General features: G+C 28.2%; 1 protein-coding gene across 1 annotated transcript in view; it reads right to left on the bottom strand.

Annotated features, from left to right (window-relative positions):
• Positions 1 to 18,354, bottom strand: part of LOC129988680 (1,4-alpha-glucan-branching enzyme-like) — a 33,009-nt gene that overhangs the window by 2,658 nt on the left and 11,997 nt on the right. Inside the window, exons 6-13 of the mRNA XM_056096953.1 lie at positions 15,879 to 15,969; positions 15,309 to 15,518; positions 13,973 to 14,216; positions 6,118 to 6,216; positions 5,377 to 5,487; positions 5,073 to 5,244; positions 3,585 to 3,769; positions 809 to 939 (exon numbers count right to left, since the gene is read on the bottom strand). Coding sequence (XP_055952928.1) covers positions 809 to 939; positions 3,585 to 3,769; positions 5,073 to 5,244; positions 5,377 to 5,487; positions 6,118 to 6,216; positions 13,973 to 14,216; positions 15,309 to 15,518; positions 15,879 to 15,969 — 1,243 coding nt within the window. The remainder of the gene's footprint in view (positions 1 to 808; positions 940 to 3,584; positions 3,770 to 5,072; positions 5,245 to 5,376; positions 5,488 to 6,117; positions 6,217 to 13,972; positions 14,217 to 15,308; positions 15,519 to 15,878; positions 15,970 to 18,354) is intronic.

The raw sequence follows: 18,354 nt of genomic DNA, 5'->3' as shown, positions 1-18,354 counted from the left end.
TAAAGGCTGAACTGGATATTGTGCTAAAGCTGCAAGATAAATTTGAAACTTTAAAAAACGATTACTACAAGAACACTTCTGACACCGAATTGTCGGAAGCAGAAGCAGCCAATCATTCTGTTGACGATCTCCAAAAGATCACATCAGAGATGCCTGCTCTAAAAAGAGGATTTTCAATTCTTCATCCAAGTAAGCTAAAATTTCTTAATTCCTTCAGCGATAAGGATGGTTTGTCAATGGTCGCCTTTTTTGTGAAGCTCTCAGCAACAGCAGTGGAGTAGACTAGAACACTGTAACACATTCGCAATACAACTATTTCAAGAAAATACAGTCCACTAATTTTGCTTATAATTAAGCATGTCCGCATAACACTCATGTGGTAATTATAATGCAATGTAATTTTAAGGAATGGAACAAGCAAGAAAAGGAAGCAAAACTTTAGCATTATTTGAATTAATAGCATATTTAAAAAATGTTGATATTTTATGTGAAAATTTTTTTTTCTTTATTTATTATCTAGAATTTAACAAGACAAAATTTATATATTGAGGAGCGTGGAGATAAATTAAAGAGCATGAGAGGTAATATAAGTCGCACAAAATTAAGGACTCAGGTGAAATAAAATTCAAAACAAGATTACTTTTTTTTTATTTATTCATTTTCGATAATTTATATATTTGGGCATCAATTTCTGAAGTACTTTTAAAAGCTAAATACAAAAGAACATATATTAAAATACCTTTACTCAAATTCATTTAGGTAATCAAGCTCTGTATATTTTTCTAAACAGATAAGAATTAAAGGATACTTTCCAGGTATATTAACACCAACTCTGTAATCTGGAAAACTCTTAGTGGGATGAAAATTAAAGACAAATACAAGTCCAGCTCTTTCAAAAGCAATTACTTTGTCATCTTCATGTTTCCAGCTGACATGTGCCTGCAATATAGAAATAGTACTAATAAATTTCACACAGAAATACTTTAGAAAATGAGAATGTGCATCTTAATGTGATTTTCTTGAGATTTTAATAAAGCAAATTTGTAACCTTTTGTTTAATTATTAATCAGAACTTCTAAAAAAATATCCATAATAATTTTTACATTATTTTAAAATTCATTTTATTTTTTCAGTGACACCAATTGCTGTACATCTTTGTCTATTTTGATAAAATTTTATAATTTTTCATTTTAAAATATATACTATTATTATAAAAATCAACCATATTCAAATTAATTTCATTTGGTAATTTTCTTCCATTATTGATATGAAGATGCAGGGTTTTTCTTAATAACTGCCGTATCCACAGTTGTGCCAATGTTTATATGTTCTATATATAAATAAAAATAAGTAAGACACAAATACTTTTATGTTTTACAATTTTTATATTCAACCCTTTAATACTATGCCCTCCCATGACACCACGTTGGTGTATCAACCACATTTCTATGGAACACCTTGATATCCCACAAAAATCATTTTTACCAGTCCTAAAAGCACCAAACAAAAGAATTCCAATTAGATGTGCAGGCAACATAGTCTAAAAAGTGCAGATTAATAATTAATTATATTGAATATCTTAAAAATTTCAAATAACAAATATATACATATAAATATTGCCTTGAGCTAATAATATATATTTGGCTTTTGGAGAAACAGTGAGAATACATACTTTATAAGCAATTAACAATATCAAGGAAAGGCAACCTAAGAGTTTTCTAGTGTCAGATTATAGACCTATAATTTAATGTTTAATATATAAACACATATAGATATCTAAATATAAAGTACTTAAAACGAGTATTCTAACAATCAAGAATTCAGATGATGTACTAGTAATTAATATTCTTAGAGTAAAATGAAACATTTTTATTGAAAACTGTTGACATATGCATAAATAAACATATTAAGAAAATACTTTTGATTTTTTTTAAAGAAATATTTGAGCATTTTTATGATTCATATTCACATCAATTCTATTCATAGAACCTTGTTATTCAAATTTTCTATGATACATAATAAAATATTTAAAATCCAATACTTAAGTTTTGAGCCTGATATGGCAAAAATGGTAAATAGATAGATAGATAGAAAAAACATCTTTAGCGAAAAGGAAATATTTGTTCATATATTTTTTAAAGTATGGACTTAGAACCTGATGTCATACAATATATAATTCAGTAAAAAGAGGAAAACTAAGGTTAAATAAAATCTTATTCAATGAACTCAAACTAAAAAAGAAATAGTTAAAAGCGCTAAAAGACAAGACAAAAAGACACTGAAATAATTTTAAAAGACAGAGTTTAAAGTTGAATTACAACATGATGCACACACATATTATGCTTGCTAAAAATGTCTGGAGAAAACAACATTGACAAAAGCACGCAAATGATGTGATTATATAGATGAAACAGTTTTAATAATTTAATTTGCAGTAACTTTAAATAATTAATTGGAAATAACAGAAAAATAATATGGTAACAAAATTGATGTAGCTATAAAACTAATTTTTTAAATTTTAATACGATATAAAAATATTTATTGGCCAGTGTTTTAACATTTTTTTTCTTCAAAACTTCAGGACAAATCTTTTCAACTTTCTGTTTCACCCTTTTAAGAAAGTTCTAAATTGCAGTTAATCTTTTCAGGTGAAAAAATTAACTGTAATTTAGAAGTTAACCAAGAGATAATTGCACTGGTTTAATAGGTGTAAGACAGATTAAGCAAAACTGACTATAAAAGTAGCAATCATCAGTGTCCATCATGTACATCATTTGTATAATGTAAGCCTGAGAGGTGTACATATTTCTAGGCAATAATTTTTTTATAGGGTGAATTCAGCAAACATTTTGATTAGATTGAGTTAAAGGGGAAAATGTTGAAAATTTCTTAATAAAAAGAATGGGATATATATATGTATTACTTTGAGTTGTATAATAATTCATGCATATTTTTCATTTTGATAAAAAAATTTCTTTTTTAAAAGTTAATTCAATTGCTTCCTCCCTCCCCCCCCCCCTTTCTTTGGAAGTATATAAGGTGAGGAGAACCAGTAATTGGCAATACTTTGAGGCATTGCTCCATACATAGCACAAATTTTGCAAGTAGCTTCAACAGTTTTAACATTTGAATGAAATGTAGAAAGCAAATGGCTATACTCAGTTTTGCACTTTAATGACCTGAATTTACAAAAATTAAAGTACAGTATCTTGTTGAACACGACTTTCTTTTTGAAATAATATTAAATATTCTGTCAATGCACTTCATTTCTTAATGCAATTTTAAATTTGGAAACAGGCTTTATGAATTACTACTCAATCCAATATTTAATGTAAATAACACAAGATTCGATTATGAAACTAATTATGAAGCATTTGAATCCCTGAATTAATTAAATGTTCACATCATTCTCTTTCAGAGAATAACTTTCATTATTAGTATCTTCCTAACCACATTCAAATCTTTCAATTGAAATTCGCATCATATCTTATTTCAATTGTATTCTTTAACTAATTAAAACAAAGCATATTTTACAATATATCAGAATTGTGAGTTTCACAAATGAAAAAGAAACTGATACTTACAGGAGCAGCTGATAACCAGTGATATCTATCTTCTGCTTCATTCATTGCTCTATCAAAGTTGTTCAAATATTTATACCGCAAGAGTTCATCATCAACTAAATGCCACTGTCTTCTTGCATATTTGTAACTTTCATTGTTGCCTACACGGGGAAAATCAAGCCACTCTGGATGCCCAAATTCATTACCTAGAGATGAAAGAATTTTCCTCTTAAAAAAACGTTTTAATGCTATTAATATCAAATTTCTGGTTATGCACAAATCGTTTATCAAAAACAATTCATTTAATCTAAATCATTTTATTTAAAATATATTAATAATTTATTGAAACTATTAAAAAAGTAATAAAATTTATCTTAGCAATCTTGCCAAAATTTAATATATGCTATTTTCTGACTTAGTTTAATTTTTACTTTTTGAAACTTTGTTAAATTTATCAACCTTTTAAACATTTTTCATTTTAATCAATTTCCCTGAAGATAATTTTAAAATGATCCTGTAAGACAAAAATAAATGATAAAAAGATATGATAATTAATGAGAATAAGAGAAAAAAAATCAATTAGCAAAATGTTATTTAATGAAACATAATTCTTTTCAATTAACTATTCTTGAAAAATCAAATAAGAAATCTGAAACAAAATGGCTGTGTGAAGAATTTTATTGCCAAATTTTTCTCCATGCCCAATCTAAAGATTAAAAATTCCTAATCTACACTAATTCTAAACTGAATAAAATCCAACTTCTATTAACACATCTTTGTATACACAACATCGGTAAGGCTATAATCAAATTTGCTAAAGATAAGTGAAAATTTAATATTTAAATACTGATACTTTTTAAATCAAACCTTGTTAAAATGCTAAGAGTCCCCTTTCATTAACTCCTTGATTATTAGTTTAGTATAATTTGGAAGATACTGTGTGCAATATTGTAAAATATTAGACAAATGCTTGAAAAAAAACAGGTGGAAGAATTTAATTAATGATTACATATAATAAAAAAAACAAATGAAATAAATTGAAAGCACAAAATTTGCTGAAAAATAAGAGCAGATTATTAACTGCATCCAAATCTAAGCTTATAAATTTTTCCTCCAAAACTATCTTAAATGTCTTAACTGATGCTGTTTTTAGACTGGTATACTACCTGAATATTACATAATGGGAAAAATTTTAAAAGCCAGAAGTGGCCAAAGGAAATTAGCACTATAAAGAGTTGGTATAAATGCCACTATATATGATGGTTTCATTCCTTATTGGACAAAAACTGATGCAATCAATGATAAAAAAAAAAAAATCATTTTCATGCAATTATGCTGTAGATATGTTTTTAATGCCATTTGGTACAATTTTGATATAAATATTAATTTTTTGGGGATAGTAAAATAAATCCAGCACAGACACAAATTTGTAACATATGGAATTTATAATGGATTCTTATTCATTTTAAATGATTAATTAAAAATAAAGCCAGCGAAAGTGTGCCTTACCCATGAAATTTAGCCAAGCTTCACCCCCTAATGCATGAGTGATTAACCTAATGATTTTATGTAGGGCAATACCTCTATCAACACTGGGAATTAATGGCGAGAAAACAGACATAAAATCATACATATCTTTATCCATTAGCCAAAAAGCTATGGTTTTGTCTCCTACAAGAGCCTGAAAGTATATTAAACATGAAGTTTAAATGTAGCATAATTTTAATTATAATAGTTAAAATGATGTCACTTATAACGTTGAATCAAGAATATAAATATGACAAACACAAATTGGAATACAAATACAACTTACTTGATCATGTGATTCAGCATAAGCAACAGTTTTTTCCATCCATCTACGATTCGTCAAAGTAAAAACAATATTTCCCATATTCCAATCCTCATCTTGTGTTTCTTTCAACAACTAAAAATAATAAATAAAACTTAATCTAAGGAACAAAAAATGGTATAAAAAATTATACCGACAACTTATTCACTTATAATATAAAAAATTTATAAATTATCAAGAGATAATGCTTGGAATATTCAAATAATTAACAAGTGGTGCCAAATTAGAAGCCTCAATTTAATTAACAATTGTAGAAAGCTGTTGCAAGAATTGCCTCCACTATCTGAATAAGAAATTTACTGGAAATCATGAGTAAATTGTGTTATTGAAATACATGCTGGAAGGCCTTGCGATTAAGTACTTGGTTTAGTTATATAAATAGAATGAAAGTATAGAAAATAAGGAAATTTTAGATAATTTATTTTAGCATTATTTTTTCCTCTTTAATTTTATACTGCTGTCAAGTTATATTCCACTAGCATTCAATCTATCCTGATAGGATTTCTTGCTATTTATTAGTAGTTACAGATAGTATTTGATGTAAAAATGTATTTTTTTTTTTTTTATCTTAGTATTCCTCTAGATTTTAAAACATTTCCTTAGTTATAATAATTATCTGCATTTACATTTTAAGTTTTCATTACACAAAAGACTCAAGTAAACATTCAATAAAAGCAAAAAACTAATTTTAAAATGAATTAATACCTCAATCCATTTATCTGGAATTGCCATGCCTAGACGGTAGTCAAAACCACCTCCACCTTCAGAAACAGGTCGACACAAAGCAGGCATGCCAGACACATCCTACAATATATTGAGGGAAAACATTATTCAATGCAATTTTAAGTTCTTATTTTTAATAATAACTAAATATATATTTGGCTTTCATGATAAAAATGTAAATGATATAATTGAAGACAGAAAGTCTTTTTTACAATGCATGATAACAAATTAGGAAATTATATTTGAAAATGTTTTATGGGTAAGTTATGAAAATTATTAAAATTGTTAAAATTAAATTGAAAGACACATAAAAATTTATGTTAATTTTATTTCTAAGTAACTTCAGAGAAGTTGGATAAATATATGGATAAATTTGGATATTAAATAATTATTTTAACAACAAAACTGAAAAAAAATTTCTAGTTTCAATTTTAGAACAACTCAAAAATATTATATAACATATTTGGGAAATATTTCATAAAAATCTGGAGATGAAAGAATCATAAAATTTAATGAATTAGTCTTCTACAGAATTTCTTACAGTGCAAGTATAATAAAATAAAAAGTTATAATTAAATGTTTACTATAGAAATATTTAGAAATTTTAAAAATATGCAAGAAATTACCAGCAAAACATTATTTCATAAGAAAAATAATTTTTTTTACCCAGAAAATATTAAAAGAAAAAAAAATTCAAAACCAAAAATGAAGAAACATACAGGCAATATATATATAAAAACTATTGAAGAAATGAATACAAGAGTATAAAAAAAAGTGGAAAATAAACACAAATTAAATTATTAAATTGTGAAAGAAGAAAAGCAGTAGAACTTTATCATAAAAGTATTGCATCATGTGGTAACAAAATCATGTAACCTCAGTTAAAAGCTGCACAAGTTGTAGATAAGTTTTAAATAAGTTTTGGTGAAGCATTTAAATATATATGAATATATAATGCTCCATTTAATAAAATTGAAAAATGCAATTTAATTTGACAATTTCAACAAATTACAAACACATATGAAAGAATTCGGCAGTAAATGTCAATTGTATATTGTGATTATTTTGTAATATAAGAATCTGAATTCATTTTTAATTATATCTATGTAAGTCTAAGAATCAACTGGAATTAAAATAATTATAAGAAAATGCTATCATTAAATATTACTTAAAAATGACAACAGTAGTGACCAATCTTGTGAAAACCTTTTAGGAAAAGTACATTTTGAAGCTTTGATGACTCATAAAAGAAATAGTATTTACAATGATGTCATATTTGTATGTCATTTTAAAGATAATTTAACTAAGAATGCAAGACAATGCATTGTGTTCTCTTACATTTTTTTTTTAATTATGGCTAAATAACTAGAAGAAGGAAGCATACTTTGCTTTAGTTGATAAAGGAGAGCATTTCTTCATTTAAAAGTAGTCAAGGAATGGTGAATGATAGTTTACATAGCTACTAAGATGGTATCTTGCTAATAATAGAAATTAGAAATTGACAGCATATTCTGAAGCTGGGAGGAGGTTGTATTTCCCTGTTTGTCACGATTACTATCAAATTGGTCAGTTTTTCATATTTTTCCTATTTTGTAAATTATTAAAACATAAAAGATACATAGCATAAACAGTCGACTAGTCTCGCGCAGAAAATGATGTAAAATGTCACTACTGCATAAACAAGGCATTCATCATAATGAAATTATACTGAAAATTGGTGGAAATCTAACTAAAAGAAGCATGTTTAAATTTTTGAAGGAGTGCTAGGTAACTCAGTCACTACAAACTCAAGCTGATAAAGGCAAAAAAAAAAAAAAAAAAAATCATGCAATACCAAGTGATTAAAGAATAATTAAAAGATTATGCCTACATGATAGAAGAAAATCATATGGAAACATATAAAATGAAATAGTGAATGCAACAATAAGTTAAATGCGATGATCATTCAGTGGTTTAAGTGGTTCAAGGATATTTTTCTTTTGAAATTGGTAGAAATTCCAAGATATATGTCAGTGGACAACTGTGTATTGATTAGCCTTCATACATTCTATGATGCATTTATAGAATGTTATTTCAATAGTTATTTTCTTGAGGTGGGAGGGTGAAAACCAAGTTCCAGTACAACTGATACTTGCAAAATCAAGAATCTCGCCTCCGAAACTAATGTCAATTCCTAAACTAGAATTAATGGCATGTACAATATGCCTTTATCTTACTGATATGGTAAAAAAAAACTTTATGTATCAAAGACATTGAAGAATATTAGTGTTGTATTGAATAAGTCGTGACAATATGTGGACTGTGTTTGTCAAAAATCGAGTTAAAGGAATAAGAAATCTTACAGACCAAACAAGATGGTGACATGTACCAGGCACTGAGATTCCTGCTGACTTGCCATCAAAAGGCTGTTCAGCGAAGAAACTAATAGAAATTTGTTGGAGGGAGGGTCCTCAGTGGCTGAGATTGTCGGAAAAAGAATGGCCTCATTCTACTCCAATTGATGACAAAGAGAATTTTCATTCTGAAAAGTGGTTACAGGTAGTAGTAACAGCATTAAATAATTTCAACTAACTTGTTTTCAAGAATTTTCAGTTACTTTTCAAGATACACCAAAATTTAAAGAATGATCGGGTGAATGTACAGGTTCCTAGAAAATTCACGAAAAGAAAGAGAATATGGAGAGCTTAAGGTTCGTGAGCTAGAAAGAGCAGAAAATTTAATAATAAAGCTGATACAACTAGATTCTTTTTCATCTGAGGATATCAAAAAGTTAAAGTCCATCAGTGTGTTTAAAAATGAAAAAGGAATTTTGCGATTCAAGACAAAATTGACAGAGAGGAAAGATTTAGAAAATTTTAAGTATCTAATTTTATTACCAAGTACACATAAATTAGTTACATCATGTTGGACTTCATTCACTCTTATCCAATCCACTAGAGAAATTTTGGATCAAACAGAAGAAAAACAATAAAATTAGCTATTTCAAGATGCATTGTTTGTAGAAAACACAGCACAAATGCAACGAGAACAATTTCTGTACCATTCCCAGAAGACAGAATTAGAGAGGCATCAATTTTTGAAGTCGCAGGAGTACACTTAGCAGGCCCACTTATTCTTAAAGTTGGAACAAAAGCATGGTTTGTTTTGTATACCTGCATTGTATTCAAAGCTATTCATCTGGAACTGATATATCTTCTCTATCTACAAATTGTTTTCTCTTAAGTTTACGAAGATTTATAGTCAGACATAGATGTCCTCAAATAATTTAAAGTAACAATGGCACAAATTTCACAAGGGCTAGCAATCTTTTTAAAACTATTGACTGGAAAATGATGGAAGGTGAAGCAGCTAATAGAAGAATTATATGGAAGTTCAATCCACTCTCTGCTTGCTGGTGGGGTGGTTTCTGGGAATCCAAATCATTAAGAAAATGCTAAGAAGAGTCTTGAAGAATGCCTCACTAACTTATGAAGAGACATTGAGTTTACTTTGCGAATGTGAATCAATAGTTAATTTGAGACCGTTAACTTATGTATAGGAATATTCAAATGAGTTAAAACCAATAACCTGCAAGAAATTCCAAAAATTGGTGTGCCTCATCTTGACCATATAAACAAGATAAATTTAACAAGAAGATCACAATATCAGTAAAAACTTCGAGAAGAATTAAGATAACGTTTTAGAGTAGAATATCTTGGAAATCACATACTCAAGCAATCAAATAAAAAATCAACTTAGGAATTAAAAGTTGGGGACATAGTTATAATCGAAAACGAAGACAAGAAGCAAGCCTTTTGGCCTTTGGGATGAATAATCAAGTTGTATCTTGAAGGACAATAACGTCAGACTGGTAAAAATTAGGACATCGAATGGAGAAGTTCTAAGATGATTCAACCCTTATATCCATCAGAAATACAACCGAAGTAAATCCTAAAAAGGCAGATGTTGAACTAGAAAAAAATCACTACAAGTCTTCAAGAGATATTAAAGGATAGAATTGCTAGAAGTGGCCGCGTTATAAAGTAGTCTTCTTGATTCAAGGACTTCGAACTTTTAAAATGGACTTTTATACGGAATTTTAGTTTAATTAAAAATATTGTTTTGATAAAATTTGTGTTATCTAAAGGTAGGAGTATGTCAAGTATATCCACCTATATATATATATATATATATATAACCACTCAACTAATGTAGTATTAGTTTTGTTTTCAGTGGCAACAGTTTTTATAATTTAAGCTTGTTTAAGTCTTGTTAATTAAGTTTGCTGAGAATGATCCAGTAAGAATAAAGAAAATGAATGGACAAAAGGGCAAGCATTTATTGTTTAACAACTGTAGTTTCTTAGTTTCAATTACAGGAGTAAAAATGAATCTTTGTCATCACTAGAAATGGGCTGTCTTCTAAAATTTATTCTTTTTCCATTGCTGTTCCTACTCGCAAGTAGACATTATTATTCATGTCATCACAAATGTTATTAGATGAATACCTAGTAGTATACATATTAATAGGGATAATTATTAATTCAAATTTTGAAATGCTATAGAATTTTAAAAAATATATAGAGAATTTTAAAAAATATATATAGAATTTTAAACGTTATAGAATTTTAAAAGCAATATCCATTTTTCAAAAATTTGATTTCATATGAAAATAATGAACATTACATATTTTTTTTCTGTAATTATATGAGTATTATATAATTACTAGCAGACCCGGCCACTTGTTGCTGTGGCTAAGGTTTTTGTTATATTACATAGTGGTAAACTATTCAAGGGAAATGGTAGAACACCAGTCATGGGGACCACCATGCTTTTTTACACAGATGCCATTTGTAAAAAAACATGGAGACCTCCATGATTGATTTTCTACTACCGTTGATATTGAGCAAAAATCAATACAAAAAAAATTTAATTTCTTTATTTTTTGTATTCAAGTTTGTAACAAATGAGTACATTACAAAGTTGTTAGTAAAAAACACGTAACACTTAAACTTATAAATGAGGTAGGTAGAGCAGATAGTTTTAAATCTTTGACAATAATGTTTATTATTTTGAATTATAAATACTTTTAATTTCAATTTAATTTAGCACTAATCGGTGCACAATATGTTTGGTTAACCTGTCTTTAGCTAACACAAATAGATTTGATGGTTTTCCTACATGTGAACATGCAACATATAGTTAGTTGCCCATGAGAAAAACATGGATTTTCCAAATCTAAACCACAAATGGACATTGTTTGGCCTTGAGACTTATTTATAGACATGGCAAAAGCTAAACGAATTGGAAACTGTAACCTTTTGAAGGGTATCGTAGATTCTGATGGTATCATCGGAACACGTGGCAACAGGACCACTTCTCCTTTAAACTTTCCAGTTAAAATGGTAGCTTCAAGTATATTTCCGGTGATCTTTTTGATGACCAAACGCATACCGTTGCATAATCGAGGTGGCTTTAAATTACGCAGGAGAATAATAGGTGAACCAATCTTTAATCGAAGGTTATGTGGTGGCATTCCAGGTATATCTAGTGAATTTAAAAATTCAATTGGAAAATAAATTTAACTTATACTTTAGCCTCAGCAACACGTGGTTGTTATGCCATTAAATTGTAGCTTATGTGAAACGTTGGTACTTTTAACACAACGCCATCTGTTAGAATACTTACTCAATCCAGTCAACAGATACCGCCATCTGTTAGAATCGCTTGGAGCTAACAGATAATTGTGACTGTCAAATGATGAACAAATAATTTGTTCCTTCTTAATACCTTCCTTCTTAGTATAAACCCTTTATGATGTATAATAAATCCTCTAACTTCAGTGATACAAATTCTGGCTTCCTCAGCTTAAAGGAAAGATTTTTTTTTTTAAAAAAAGTTCTATATTCCACACATGAAGTTGCCATGAGATTTATTCCGTCATTGATACATTTGTCTGCTGCAATAATTCAAAATTCATTTACAAAATGAAATCAGTTTCAGAAACATTTATTAAATAATGATAAGCATTGTAGCTGAAGTGAATGACAGCTGAGTTGATGATAGCTGACATAACTTGATACGTACATGCAGTTTATTAGTAAAGAAATGAAAAACTGAAACGATTATTGTAACCATTTTTTATTATCATATCTTCAATAATTTATATAAAAAAAGATTAAATTTCATTTAGCATACAAATGAGTTAATATTTTTTTATTATCCGATTAGAGGAACTTATTATTGGCTCGTTCACTTACCTTTTTTACGATATCCTTAACAAAAGAAATAAAATCATTTAATTGAAAATTCAATGAAAGTAACAAATGTTATTGCCGTACAACATTTTTCTTAGTAAACAATCAGATAAAGAATCGGAATTCATTCAAAACGAAAAGCAATAATTATCCGTGTGCACCTCCAAGTATTTTTCCAAACTTCTTTATAATTAAAAAAAGCAGAATTTCAGTATGTTATATTAATCAATGACCCGTTAAAACGTTTGTAATTAATCATTTTCAAATAAAATATCTTATTTCTGAGAATTGCCACCGTGCACAGTAATACAAAATTCAAACATAAGATTGTGATACTTTATCCGTTGCAACGTACCAAATTTATTGTATGCATTAAAAAATAATTGTGGAAAATGATATCTTATTCCTGAGAAACGTTTTCGGATAGGATCATAAATAATTCGAACATTCGGATTTGAAACGTAACGCAAATGCGTGAGTTTTTCTACGCCAGTTGGGGTAACGCTGTGCAGATTAGAAATTTTTAATTTCCTTTATTCTGTTTTATTTTAATTCAAAAGTACTTCAGAATGAATCTGAAAGATCGATTCATTAACAATGTTTAATTTTAAATGCATCAAACGTTAAGAAAATAAATAGAATCGTTTCAAATAATCAGCCGAAAAATCTTAAGCCTAGCCTCAGGACTGTTGGGAAAGAAAACTGAAGCCGTACTCATTTGGCGGTGGGGAAAGTGAAGATTTTTTTGGCGGGAAAGTTAGTTTTTAATTAATAATTAAAATTCTATTTAAAAATTCAAAAAAAGGGCTATCCTATCTTTTAAGTTAGATCAAACTGCACACGGTGTGCAAATTTGATTAAAATCGGTTAAGTAGTTTAGGAGTCCATCGCGGACAAACAACGTGACACTTAATTTATATATATTAAGATATATCTCTAATTATTGCAAATGCCAATACAGTACAAAATGTCACTAAAAAATTTATGCATACATTGAATGACTATTACATAAATAGTTAATAATATGCATTCAAAATTTTACAACTCATTTCAATAATGAGATACCATTAGAATCGGATATTTTATGGTGAATTAGCTAAAGACTTACATTATTGGAATTTTGATGAATGATTAGTTGAGTTAAAGAGAAAGTAAAGCCTCATGCCTATAAGAAGTTAGTTCAACTTATGGGTACAGCTAACTCAAGTTTAATGGTCACGATAAGCTAGGACTAATAGATAGACAATATTAATGAAAAAAGTGCAACAAAATGCCAAAAGATATGCTTAACATATCCCATTGATCATATCAGCGATGCAAATTAATATTTTGGATACATTAAAAGATTCTATACTATAAAAGCAAATAGTACAGAATTTTAATACATATTCTATATATATTAAATACTAAATACGCAATACTTAAATACGCAATACTTATTATAAGTGAGTATATATATTGCACGCAATACTTATAAGTGAGTATATATTTTGTATTTGCATTTATAAAAACACTTGTAATTACAACATAGTTTATTACACTTGATTTGAATACTCACAGAACCATACTTCAAATTTTAAAATTTAATGGAAACAGAATTACCTCTGCAATGGTTACACATTCTGGATATAGAGTTTTTACAGTATGATTCGCCAGCATCAGATAGGTCACTGATTCGGTATCAGTTGCTAAACCAAAATATTCATTGTAATCTCCACTAAATCCACTGCCAATGCCATGATGGTGATACAACATGGAGGTAACGCCATCAAAACGAAATCCATCAAACTGATATTCATCTATGTACCAACATAAATTGGAAAGAAGAAATCTTATGACTTCCCACCTGAAATTAAAGCCATTCATACCTTTAAAAGCTAATCAATTTTAAAATCCATTTTCAATTATTCTGAACTGCCTGATTATAATTTATTTAAAAAAATGAATATCATACTTTAAAGCATAGAAATAGTACAACATTTTTTTAAGTACAAAGATGGATGCAAATGGGAACAACATCTTTTCTTATTTATATTTTAAAAGTGTAATTTTTTAAATTTTGGCTTTTATTTTTATAAAATACAAATTCTTGCAATATACATAGTTATACTCTTAAAAACACTTTTTTTCATCAAACATGCTACTTTTGAAATATAATAATTATATTGTAGCTTGGCTAATTCAGCATTGATTATTATGAAAACTCCATCGATATCTACCTATCTATCTAGAGACTTAATTTCAGAAAAATTGCATCTAAAAAGGAATGCTGCAAAAGAAAACAATTTTTAAATTAAAAATGCCATTTAATGTTTTGTTTTTAAAATTCAATAGCTTTAAGAAATAATGCAGAATAAATAAACAGTAATATTTAAAAATAAAAAAGTTAAATTTTAATTATTTATAATTTAAAAATAATTAATACCCAAGGAATACATGGTGTTTTGAATATATCAACTGCATAATAAAACTTTAAAATAAATAGCAAAACTTGCATCTAATTTTGAAATTTTTTACTAACAAGTCATACATTTTAAATTTTTTTCTTCATTACATAAATTTGTAATTAATATATAATTGTACAAGCATCTTAAGTTCATTAAAGACATTCAAAAATACTCATCAAATGATAGCAAGACACATAATGCAGATCCCTATTTAACTAACAGAGTCAATTTAAAAAATAAAACAATTTTGAATTTCAATAAACTATTATATATAATGCAAATTTAATTTATCATTATGATAATAGTATATTCAAAGGGCCAGAGAGAAATTCAATTTGTAGGGTAAGATTATAAAATTCGACCCACATCAGATACTTTTGAAAGTATTAAATGTAAACAAATTTTATTAAAACTATTTTTACATATCATTATGATGGTTAAACTATGAATTACTTATGCAAAATTTTCATTGTTTTAAAAATTAAACTTACTGTGAATAATCAAATAATCTACTTCCCCAAAGTGGATGCTCCCCTCGTCCACCATCATGAAAATAGCAGGCATTTGTACCATCAAACTGATTAAGTCCATCTAAGACATTTTTAGATGCATGGCTATGGACTACATCTAGGAGAACATACAAGCCATGTGCATGAGCATTATCTACAAGTTCTTTCAGTTCTTCAGGGGTTCCAAAGCGGCTTTAATGAAGAAAATGTAATCACAAATTATTACTGAATCCATTTCTATTGAATCATCAATATATTGAAAGAACATAGTTTAGATATATCACAAAAAACTGAGTAATACAATTTTAAAAAATATCAACTAATTAATTTCATATAAGAATACAGTACAAAAATATTATGAAAACATATAAATTGTTTACACACTAAGCTACTGATAACATTTATTAAATCAATAAAAAACATCTGTCATACTGCACAAATAAACATCTAAAACTGTCTCCTTTCAAAGTAAAAAATTTTAGAAATAAATGTAAATAATTCCAATTATTGTGGCAATAACAATAAAAAAAAAACATATTTGAAAATAAATACCTAGATGCAGCAAAGAAACTGGTAACTTGATAACCAAAACTTCCATAATAAGCATGTTCCATAATTGCCATAAGCTGTATAGCATTGTAACCTGAAATAAACCAACAAAAATTCATTAAAAAAACTATGTTGAAAATTCAATGAACAAATGTGTTAAAAAATAAACAGGAACTCGAAATTTTAATCAAATTTCCTACAGCAGAATCTTCCCAAAAATTTACAGCTAAAATATCCTATATTAAGCATTGCATCACTTAAGTTTTATATTTACAATCATTTAAAACACCATGAGACACAAAAGAAAGTTCAGTACACATAAGTGAGTATAAACAAAAATACCTTTGTGATTTTGGAAAATTGTCAATAGAATAAAAAGTAATGGAATCATTTAACTTAGAAATTCAACCTGATCAGGGAGTGGGGAAATAATCTTTATGATCTAGATGCCTTTTATCCTTCCTTCACCATCACTGGGAATGATATATACTAGAAATGAAGCATTCCAATTAAAAAAATGTATCTCTCAAAAGGAAGGAACATTGTCAAATTTATCTTCAAAATAGGAAATTAAATAAAGCACCAGGTGGTCAAGGGTTTTTTTTAAAATAAGATTTTTCCAAAAATTCTTAGAAATTATGGAAGTTAATAATCAGTTAAACAAAAATCGACCATCTACTTTTTTTTTTTTTTTTTTTTTTGTCCCACTCAAAATCATTTATTCCAATAAGCAGAGCAGCTATGTATAATCAGAAGAATAAGGTACACAAAAGTAAAAGAGAATATTAAAAACAAAAAGTTTGTATCAACAAAATTCAGAAAGAGATGAGGCACAAGCACCATTTCCAATTGATTTATAAAATTTTGATGAATATAACTGATATCAGGGTAATTGCAACTCCATTTCATATCATATAAAATATTAATGTGAAATAAATATCTATATACATACATACACATATTCAAACAACTACATTATTCAAGAAAAGAATATTTCACTAAATTAATTGATATTGAAAAAAAAATTTAGTAAAGGATATTATAGGAACTAATCTAATTAATAAATATCTTTTGCTCTATCAGTTATAAGTTCAATATGATCAACAAGCTATTCAAGATACTCAAGGCATTCACCTTACTGTGCAAATATCTGAAGTAAGTATTTTTCCAAGTGATGGAGATTTTTTTAAAAAATTAACCCATAGAATATAAAGAAATCTGACAACTTATAAATATATCATCATGATTTTCTAAATGCTAAAACTTCCCCCAAAATTTTATTCACACTGAGGAAAATAATTCCAAAATCTTTTTAAGAATATTCAAGGACCATTAAATCACATATTTTGCACATAAAAAAGCGAATGATTAATGGCATCATTTCATAATTGCTCTCAAAGCCTTAAATGCAATTTTGATTAACAGAAGAGTAGTCCTTGATTAGCCAACGAGCGTAAAGCTCCACGGCTTCGCAGAAGTGTCAGAACGTTGCTATGGAGCAGTTATGTACTGCAAATCAGGTGATGCACAAGGAAACACTATGATTAAATTAGTTGCGAGTAAATCTCGAGTAGCACCGATTAAAAGTTTGACGATTCCCAGACTAGAATAGAACGTCGCAGTCTACTTGTCAAAACTTATGATAAAAGTGATGGCAGCAATCAAAACGACAGTGACTAGTGTCTACTATTGGTCGGATTCCAACTATTGTGCTTTCGTGGCGCCAGAAACAACCAATAGACCTAAAACAGTTCGTCCAAAGTGGAGAAACAACGGTTCAAGAAAAGACTAGTACTAAACAGTGGAATCATGTATCCTCAGAGCAACATCCAGCTGACATCTTATCTCAAGGTATAGACCCGGAAAAACTTGCGATTTGCAATTTATGGTTGAATGGACATGAATGGAATTTATCATGTATTGTTCGAGAAAAGTTTTGGTCATAAAGTGGTCGAACAATTTGTCGTAAGGTAATTCATCCGTGTGTTCCCTGTTTCAAATCAAAACCCATAGTGTCTAGTCAATTAATGGGCAGTCTACCTAAAGACAGAGTTTCAGCTGATTTTTCTTTTAATTGTACTGATGTAGTCCTTAGTGGTCCATTCATGATTAAATATAATATGTATGTGTATGTATAAAGAGTATGTATGTGTATTTGTATGTTTCATAACAAAAGGCCACTCATTTCGAAATTTTGTCAGACTTGACATTTGAGTGTTTTATAGCTTCTCTAAAAAGATTCCTTACATGGAGAGGCAAGTGTGCAAAGTTATACTCTGACAATGCAACAAATTTTAAGGGTGCCAATAAGATAATTAAAAAGTTTCTTGAGAATGAAAAATCCCAATGAAATTCTGGCTAATTATTTTGTCTGCAGAAGGAATAGATTGGAAATTCAGCCTTCCCAGGACACCTCATTTTGGTGGACTTTGGGAGGCTGCTGCCAAATTGCTCAAATTTCATTTCATTAGAGTTTCAA

This window comes from Argiope bruennichi, chromosome 10 (genome assembly GCF_947563725.1).
Source record: "Argiope bruennichi chromosome 10, qqArgBrue1.1, whole genome shotgun sequence".
NCBI classification, from domain to species: Eukaryota; Metazoa; Arthropoda; class Arachnida; order Araneae; family Araneidae; genus Argiope; species Argiope bruennichi.
This window is presented reverse-complemented; position numbering and strand designations above follow the sequence as displayed.